This window comes from Ruditapes philippinarum, unplaced genomic scaffold (assembly GCF_026571515.1).
Source record: "Ruditapes philippinarum isolate M1 unplaced genomic scaffold, ASM2657151v2 ctg2428_1_1_1_1, whole genome shotgun sequence".
In the NCBI taxonomy this organism is placed as follows: Eukaryota; Metazoa; Mollusca; class Bivalvia; order Venerida; family Veneridae; genus Ruditapes; species Ruditapes philippinarum.
Window position 1 is genome coordinate 63,076 of NW_026864474.1, and position 9,566 is coordinate 72,641.

The window sequence follows — 9,566 nt, forward strand, 5'->3', positions numbered from 1 at the left end:
TCATTTATGTAAAGTCCACTGATGTTGATTGAATAAATGCATGGAATGGCAATCATGCAAGTGAATTATGTTTGGTGAATAACTGTCATGATTTGCAAACACATAACAGGCTCCAAAATGTTTTACATTGTAAAATGTGTGATAAATGGAAACTAAATTGTTTCATTGTGATCGGAGAACCAGTCGCTGACGGTTAAAACCGAAAATAAGCGGATAAATACGTTTATTTACGATGATGTAGTGGAAGGAGGAAATGGGCGGAGCTTATTTATCTCTTATTGCAAAACGTGTACAGATAGATTATGCTGATCCGAATCATAGATGGTTTGACATTGTAAAGCTAAGAAGGTTACTTCGATTATGTTGGCATATACACGAACAATAGGTATTCTGCATGTGATTATGAACACTTGGAATTGGTACTCTCAGAAAACAAATTCTTGTTTTGTCGTTTAAAAAATGTATTTTGTTGAAATACATGTTTGTAATGTTTGCAATGTAAAATCGGCAAACTGAATCCAAGAATGCTAAATTAGAGTCTATATACATATAAAGAAATATAATTGTATTTTGTCAGTAAACAAACCGTTCAGGCTGGAATGTTTGGCAACGCATAGCCTCCAATGAAACATCTTACTTAATAAGCATACAACTTGCTGGTTATCAAATATCAGATGTGAATACTTTTTTTATATATACTGAACCAAAAAAGAAACTTTCGCAAAGTATGTGCCAGTTGTTCAAGGGTACCACTCAGATGTACACACTTAGATACATGTAGTAGCTTGTAAAACTCGTTTTGTTTGCAAAATCGGTCAGCTTATCCCCGTATAAAAGCACGATATGTTTATTCAACGTAAAAAATCGAGTTTCAAAAGGATTGAAAAACTGTACTAACATTATTTACATTCAAACTTGGATTTGTTTCAGTATATTTTAATTCTTTTAAACAGAAAACAGTTAAGTTATATATTAAATCTTAGTGCATTTATGACCAAATATATAAGGTACATGTATTACATTGCAGACTTCTTAACAGTAAGATTTTTGTATTTTTGTTTGAATGGGTTTTACTTCACACCGACACAGTTTAGGTCAATTGGCGGCGTTTCAGCTTTACTGGTGGAGGAAGATCTCAGGTGCCCTTCCGTGCATTATTTCATGCACGAACGGGCACCTGAGTATAACCACGTTCCATCAGCTAGCTGGATAACTTCCTCACATGAAAGAATCCAAATTCCCGGTCGGAATTCGACCCTACAGCGGTGAGGGGCAAGTGGTTAAAAGTCAACGACCTTAACCACTCGGCCACGGACGCCCCGTACAGTTACAATGGAAAGAGCAGTAAGTAATAGTAAGAGCATTGAATATACTAGGGATGGGTAATGCATTCCTGACCAAAATAATTATAACTATAAATAAATAGTTTATGCCTCATCGTTCCTATAAATCAAATGGCCGAGTGTTAGTATTTTCCCATAAATAGGAGAAGTAAAATAAATTTAAGTTTGATAGTTCGTAAGTATCTTAGAATATACTAAGGTAGTAATGAGGTAATAAATGTAATAAATAAGTAAGTAAGTATGTTATAATGTAGCATGTTTGTTTGAAAGTAGCTAAGAAGGTGGTAATTAAGTAAGTAGCCAAGTTGGTAAGCTAGTAATGAAGCTTCAGATGTTTAACGGTTACTACATGTACTACCTATTGATTCAATAATATTAAGGTAGAAATTATGTTAAACATTTTACAGGAAAACTTGGTGTAATGCTTCCATATTTCAAAGGTAAACATTGTGCTTTTTTCCAGTAGTATAGAAGTAAATACTGAGCTATGTCAATATTTATAATGCTAAACACTGCGCTATGTTTAATAGTAAAAAGGCAAACACTGCGTAATGTTTCAATAGTATAAAGGTAAACACTACCTTATGGTTACTGTAGTATAAAAGTAAATATTTCTGTAGTACAAAGGTGAACACTGTGTTATGTTTCCATATTATAAAGGTGAATACGGTGCTGTGTTTCAATAGTCGAAAAGTAAACCCTGTGCTATATTTCAATAGTATAAAAGTAAACACTATGTTATGTTTCAATAATATTAAAGTAGACACTATCATGTTATGTTTCTGTAGTATAAAGGTAAACACTGTTTTATTTTTCATTTGAAAAAAGTAATCACTGTGTTATGTTTCAGCAAAATAAAGGTTAAACACTGTGTTATGTTTTAACAGTTTAAATATAAACAGTGTGCTTTGTTTTAATAGTGTAAAGGTAAGCAGTGTGTTATGTTTTAATTGTATCAAAGTAAACACTGTGTTATATTTCAGTAGTATCCAGGTGGCACTCTGTTGTGTTTCTATAGAATAAAAGTAATCACTGTGTCAAGTTTAAATAGTATAAATGGAAAAATGTAAACACTGGGCTGTGTTTCAATAGTATAAAAGAAAACCCTGTGTTATATCACAACAGTTTACAGGTGGAATTTGTGTAATGTGTACGATATGATATGGGTAAACTCTGTGCTATGTTTCAATAGTATAAAAATAAACACTAAACGCTCATGTCAGGTATTTGAAGTTTATAGTTTTTGCATTCAACAGAAAATGTCTTTCTGTGCTCAACCCCTACATTACTTTAGATGTTTCATTGAAACATTTACAGAAAGTGATTGTTTTGTCTTGTCTTTTTTAAGTTGACTATCATATCTTTATAATTAGGAGAGCTGTCCTACTCACTCGGACATTCTGTGTCTGCGTCACAATTCTGGTGAAGTTTTTGTAACCACCCCTCTTATTTCCTTTCCTCTTTGAGATATTGCTTTGAATACTTGCTTGTTGCAGTCATCCCCTCTTCTAGGTTTGAGGACATAAATTTCTCATGGATTTTGACAAAATTATACCCCCTTTTCAACTTCAGATTTCAGTTAAGTGTTTTGTTCAACCTTACTTGTTCCCTTTGAGATATTGCTTTATATAAGTTTTTTTTTTGTTGATAAAGTTATGCCTCTTTTTCAACTTTAATTTGGTTAAGTTTTTCATACCATTCGGTGGCAGCCCGCTTATTTCCTATACCCGTTCAGGTATTGCTTTGAAACTTAAAATACATGCAAGTTACCACCATACCCTTTTTCAGAGCAAATTCTTTTAATAGTGGAGTACTTAGTCTTTAAAACAGCTCTTATATCATTTTGACGGAATAATGACCCTTTGATTTTCACATAATCAGTTTTAGCTGAAAAGTTGGTTTTGTCACTAGATGTCCCTCCTTACATAGCTCAATCCTTATAATGGACTGGCTTCCCCATTACTTTTACATTTTTCCATTTTAGTCTGACCTAACTGTAGTATGTCATTATAGCTAGCAAATTGAAAGGATTATAAAGTGCTTACCATATCAACAATCATTTTAAAGGAGTTTGGAGATTTTGATATGAAAAAGTAAACATTTGTAAATTTTATATTTTTCTTCAAGTTGTCCATTTTTTGTTTTCATCTATTGAATGTTATTACATGTACAGGGTATTTTTTGTAAAAAGGCCTGGGTCTGTTCATTTTGTGAAAAAAAGCATGATATGTCATAAAATTGTGAAAAAAATATATTACATCAAATTTGCCATTTTGCAGCATTTTGAAACCTGAAACGGTGTGTGATCAGGGCTTTTTTCCCTTCTATAGTAGGGGCCATTATAGGGCTGCTTCCTCAAAGAAAAATTATTTAAAATCATGCAGTTTTCTCCAAAAATTGAATTTGCATAAAGTTTTTTCTTCCCTTTTGCAAATATACTGTGTAATTTTCCCCAAAAATTTAGGGAAGGGCTGCTTTCCCAGCCTGTGGAAAAAAGTGCTAGCGATGAAGGCTTGATTATAATTACTGACCTGTGTAAAATCTGCTTCGAGTCATTACTTTAACCCGGTAAACATGCACTAGCCAAGTTTACTCAGTTTAAAGTATTTATGTTTTTGTAATTAACAAAAATCAAGTGTTATTGGAAGGTAAACAATGAATTTTGAAGACAAATTCCCAATAGTTTGTGAAATTTCTTTTGAAATTATGAATATTTTTCCACCGCTTTGTGAAAAAAAGTGCAATTTTGTATTGTGAAAGGGTCAAGCATTTTTATAGAAAAAAAAATTCCCTGCATGTATAATTATGTGACATTATAGTTGTATGTTACTATGTCTGACTGATGTACTGTCCATTTCTGATAATGCCTTCATTCATATACAAATAGTTTTATAATTCTTGTTAATTTATTGTAATTTGTCAATCATATTTACAGAGTACATAAAGGTGAGAAGCCATTTAAATGTCGTGTATGTGAGAAGAGTTTTACATCAACTGCTTTACGTAACCAGCATATGGTGGTCCATTGGGGACATAAGACGTATATCTGTGACGTATGCGGTAAAGGATTTATGAGTCGTAAACATTTTAAAGATCACATGAGGATACATGACGGAGAGCAACCTCACAAATGTGAAACCTGCGGCAAAGATTTCATCTACTACAGGTATATATACTATCATACTATCTGATGTCGGCTCTTACCACCCTAATGTCTTAAACTGACTTGTCTATCTTTCAATCTGGACAAGACCTTTTAACATTTGTAGGGAAATTTACAAAATAAATACTGACTGAATAGCAAACAGTGCAAACCATGATCAGACAACATGCATGTCAGATTACCTTGGTCTGCATGCACTGGTCAAATGGGTAGAATAAGTTACTGTCAATAGGTTATAACTTAAGTAAGAAAATATTTTATATTGTGAGTTTGTATTTTATACAATTTGTACATAAAGTTTCTTTGTCAGTGTGTCAGAATGTGTAAAACGTAAAATACATGATAACTTAAAACTCCAGGGTATTGCGAGTCGTCTTGAGAAATGCCTCAATAATTTTGTTTTTGTCATAGCTCACATCATATTTGGTTAATACAACAAGCATTAGATGTACAGAATGAAGATTTCAAATGTTCAGTTTTTGGGCAAAATATATTTTCTGTAAGGTTTAAAGATATTATCTCTTAAACCATTTGTTGTTTATCCCTGACTTCATTAAAAGGTGTGAGGATATTTGCTGTTACTTGGATCAAAAGCAGATTTGATAACTTGTAAGTAAACTGCTTGCTGATATACTTAACCTACAGACAGCAAATCCCAAACAGTTTTAATTTATATTTCTTAATAAATTATATTGTAACAGAAAAAAAATTGATTTTTTCTGTAGGAGTTTAGTTCGACATATGCTGGTGCACATAGACCCTAGAGAAAGACCAAAACCATATAAATGTGAATATTGTAACAAGGAGTATACAGAAGTGACTGGCTTTAAACATCATATGAGAGCTGTTCATACAGGTATTGTGCCATACAAATTACCATCGATTTAATTATTATGCCCCCCTTCGAAGAAGAGGGGGTATATTGTTTTGCTAATGTCGGTTCGTCTGTCGGTCTGTCTGTCGGTCCGTCGGTCTGTCGGTCTGTCCGTCGGTAGACCACATGGTTTCCGCTGATTATCTTGAAAAGTATTTATCACAAAGTCTTCATATTTCACATAGTGATTGGTCATCACTAGTAGATGACCCCTATTGATTTTGGGGTCACTAGGTCAAAGGTCAAGGTCACAGGGACCTTAAATATCAAAATGGTTTCCACTTATTATCTTGCAAAGTATGTATCACAAAGTCTTCATATTTCACACAGTGATTGGTCATAACTAGTAGATGACCCCTATTGATTTTGGGGTCACTAGGTCAAAGGTCAAGGTCACAGGGGCCTTAAATGTCAAAATGGTTTCCGCTGATTATCTTGAAAAGTATGTATCACAAAGTCTTCATATTTCACATAGTGATTGGTCATAACTAGTAGATGACCCCTATTGATTTTGGGGTAACAAGGTCAAAAGTCAAGGTCACAGGGGGCTTTAAATGTCAAAAGGGTTTCCGCCGATTATCTTGAAAAGTATTCATCACAGAGTCTTCATATTTCACCTAGTTATTGGTCATAAGTAGTAGATGACCTCTATTGATTTAGGGGTCATTAGGTCAAAGGTCAATGTCACATGGGCCTTAAATGTCAAAATGGTTTCCGTTGATTTTTTTTCATAATTGAACACTTCCATGTACCCATTTTTGGCAAGTTTCTGTAATAAAATTACCAATTATGTGAGTCAATGGCTAGAAAGGGGGGTATATGTGTCGTTCGACATTCTTGTTTTGTTGATACTTTTGTAAAGGCCTCTGTGGCTTAATAGGTATGGTCACAGACAGTTTACCTAAATAGTGTTAAGAATGTGCATCCCGGTATATGGTATTAGTCCTTTAAAGACTGTATATTGTACTAAATTTACAACATTTTTTTCCAGTTTTTACTTACATGTCTGATTTTTGTGAATTTATCTTTATATAAATTTCTTCCATTTTTAAGCTATTTTTGTAAAAATTTTATTGGGTTTTACAATTGATTGTAGGATCTAAAATCATATTTGTTTATTTTGTTATTTTTCTCAGGTGAAACACCATTCCAGTGTGACATATGTGGCGAGTCATTTCATCGTAATGATAAATTGAAACGTCACATTAAGTCTCGTCATCACGTTGCCAAGGGCAACAAGGAGTTAATAGTGACAACAAGACGTGCATCACATGGATTTCCAGTCATTGTGAAAGCTGAGAATGAACATCAGGAAGATTTACTAGAGATTGTGGAGGGAAATGAAGTAGAGGGAGGACAAAATGAGCTACATGTAGACGTAATTCAACAAGAAAATGATGGGCAACAACAAGTATACCTTATAGGTAAACAATATGTTACGATTCTTATAGTTAATTGGTAGAATGATAGGTAAGGTAGGTCTTATGTTGCTGGGTAAATTAGTAGCTTTGTATCATGAAGTATATCACCATATGTATGAGGCACACAGCGTCACAGTGGTCATATTTGTTCCCAGTCATATTTCCTCAATGTATGTAGAAGTCCTTCTCCAGATATATCTTATGTTGTTGAACATCTTTTGTAACAAGTAATAATAAAATCCTTCAATGGATGTAAAAGATAAGCTCCTGACAAAATGTTCACCACAATAAGACTTGAATGTTTAAGTATAATCCATATCCTTTATATACGTAAGGGACCACCTTCTTGGTCTAGGGGTTAGTCGATGACCTCTCTGGCTTGGGTTCGATCCCTGGAAAATGCGTTGGTAGTTTAGCACGGAGGAATGTAGTCTTGTACTGTTGTAACTCTCCAGGAACGATGGTAAGGAAACTTCCCGCCTATATGATTGAAATACTGTTGGGAAAAGGTGTAAAAAGAAACAAACAAAAATATATGTAAGGTCAAGGTGACAGATAACTGGGGACAACTGTTTGAAATGTTATTTACGTCACATTAAAAATGAACACATTATAGTAACTAAATCTTCATGTGTTTTGTAGGCTTAGGACAAGGAGGGGAGGCAGCTTATTTACAGGAAATACAAGTGATTGAAGGTCCTGATGGCACAAGATATATTATAGCAGGATCAGGCGAGGAACTACAAGTTATTGAGTCTTCTAACTTACAAGTTACTGAGGTAAAAGTTTTTTTTTCCTACACATTATTTTAAAATAATACTACATTTGTCATTTACTATCTAATGTTATAACCCTAAAACTAAGACTTGATTTCTGCAGAAAATCTCCATCATATTCAGGCTCAAGAGTTTGGAACTCCCTCCCAATAAATGTAAGAAATTCCACTAACTTACATGCATTTAAAAATAATAATCTGAAATGGTGCTTCTCAGGTGGGAAACAGTTCTCAGTTGAGTCAAAAGGTCACACTTGGCCAATAAAATAAATTTAATATTCTAAATGTTCACATTCATATTTTCTTATAACAGTTTTTTCAGTAACATGTTTTTGTATGCTGTATAACAATTTGTAAATATTTTGTTTGTTACTGAACATATTTGATATCGGCTCATAGGGAAGACTGGGCTTGACTAAATGTAATGTGCTTTGAAATAAAGTCATTATTTTTTCTACTACTACCACTATTATCATCATTATTATTATCATTATTGTTATTATAATTATAATAATAATAATTATTTTTATTATCATTATTACATCTACTAAAGTTATAGTATGTTACATGAAATGGTCACAGAAAAGGTCACACTTGGTGATTAAAGGTCAACATTTTGTCTGTTGGAGGGAATATTTTGTGTCCGGTCCATAATTTTTTTCATCGTCCAAGGGATTTTAAAATGCTAGGTACAGATGTTCACAATAAAGAGACGGTAAGTTATGGATAAGGCACAACACATAGATCCCAACCTTCAAGGTCAAGGTCGCACTTTGGGGTCAAACCTAAACACGGTCTGTTAAAGAATATATTTTGTGTCCAGTTCATAACTTGTTCATCAGTCAAGGGATTTTGTAAAAACTTAGCACAAATAAATATTTACAAGAATAAGATGATGTGTCATGCCCAAATCTGACCCCTATCTCAAAGGTCAAGGTCACAGTTGGAAGTCAAAGTCTTACAGGGTATGATGCCAAGTAAGCGTCAAGCAAACAAAATGTCATTGGTGAATCGCCCACATACCTTGATTGATGAAAAAATTACAGACAAGAAATATACCCTGTTTACCATACAAACAAGATTTATTTAATATTAGATTTTTCTTTGTAACATGCTCAAAAGGGTGAGATTGACGTTACAAACAACATTTTATTATATTTGTAGCATGTTCAGGAGGGTGAGATTGTAGAGGGAGGAGTTATACAGCAGATACAACAAGTGGAACATATTAAGGATTCTAGTAGTGGAAATATTTTGGTCATGAATGATGGTGAAGAACAGACATTAAGTACATTGGCAAACATGGCGAGTGAAGCTTCAGTGGTTAAATTAGATTAGAATTCTATCATCATGGTTATTTTTTGACAAGTTTTAACTGGTTATTTGTTAGAAAAACATGTTGATATTTTTTATTGAATGTTAAATTTTATATCATTTATTTTAAAAGAATAGAACAAACATAAAGAGATTGCCTACACATCCATTGGTACTTACATAGAGGAAACTCATGTTTTGTGTCACCTTGAAAAAGTCGACATATAGGGTTACTTTTGTTGGTGGCAGTGTCGCCGCGTCCCTATAGTCTTGCTTCTTACATGCTTCGTTCATCGTTCAATGACCTGAAGAGCAGTGCATAAGAATCGGTACTTTGCACTTCTTATTTTTTGAGTTATTGCCCTTTGATTATTTTCATACTTTATAATTGTCCGGGACATTTCAAATTTTCCTAAAGTATAAATAGCTATGGACATGAAACCTCATAGACTAATAGATCTCATTTAGAAGAAGTGCAGTGCTTTAAAGCCAGTACTTTGTACTTCATGATTTTCGAGTTATTGCCATTTGTTAATTTTAATTCTTTATTTTTGTCCAGGCCAATTCTCCTACACTTTAAAAGCTATTGACTTGAAACTTCATAGGATGATGGATTTCATTGAGAAGAAAGCAGTGATCAAGAACTTATACTCTGCACTTAATGATGTTTGAGTTA

The 9,566-nt window shown here is 33.4% G+C and overlaps 1 protein-coding gene across 1 annotated transcript; it reads left to right on the forward strand.

Moving 5' to 3' along the window:
• The first annotated feature begins 253 nt into the window (after positions 1-253).
• LOC132725735 (zinc finger protein 229-like) lies at positions 254-8,914 on the forward strand. Its single transcript, XM_060710923.1, has 6 exons — positions 254-348; positions 4,279-4,509; positions 5,232-5,362; positions 6,517-6,804; positions 7,444-7,580; positions 8,741-8,914. The coding sequence occupies exons 1-6, from the start codon at positions 254-256 to the stop codon at positions 8,912-8,914; spliced, it is 1,056 nt and encodes a 351-aa protein (XP_060566906.1).
• The last annotated feature ends 652 nt before the right edge of the window (positions 8,915-9,566 follow it).

Coding starts and splice junctions, on each gene's coding strand:
- LOC132725735 (XM_060710923.1), top strand. CDS start 254: ATGGGCGGAGCTTATTTATCTCTTATTGCAAAACGTGTACAGATAGAT. Junction 5,363..6,516: donor TATGAGAGCTGTTCATACAG/GTATTGTGCCAT, acceptor TATTTTTCTCAG/GTGAAACACCATTCCAGTGT. Junction 6,805..7,443: donor ACAACAAGTATACCTTATAG/GTAAACAATATG, acceptor TGTGTTTTGTAG/GCTTAGGACAAGGAGGGGAG.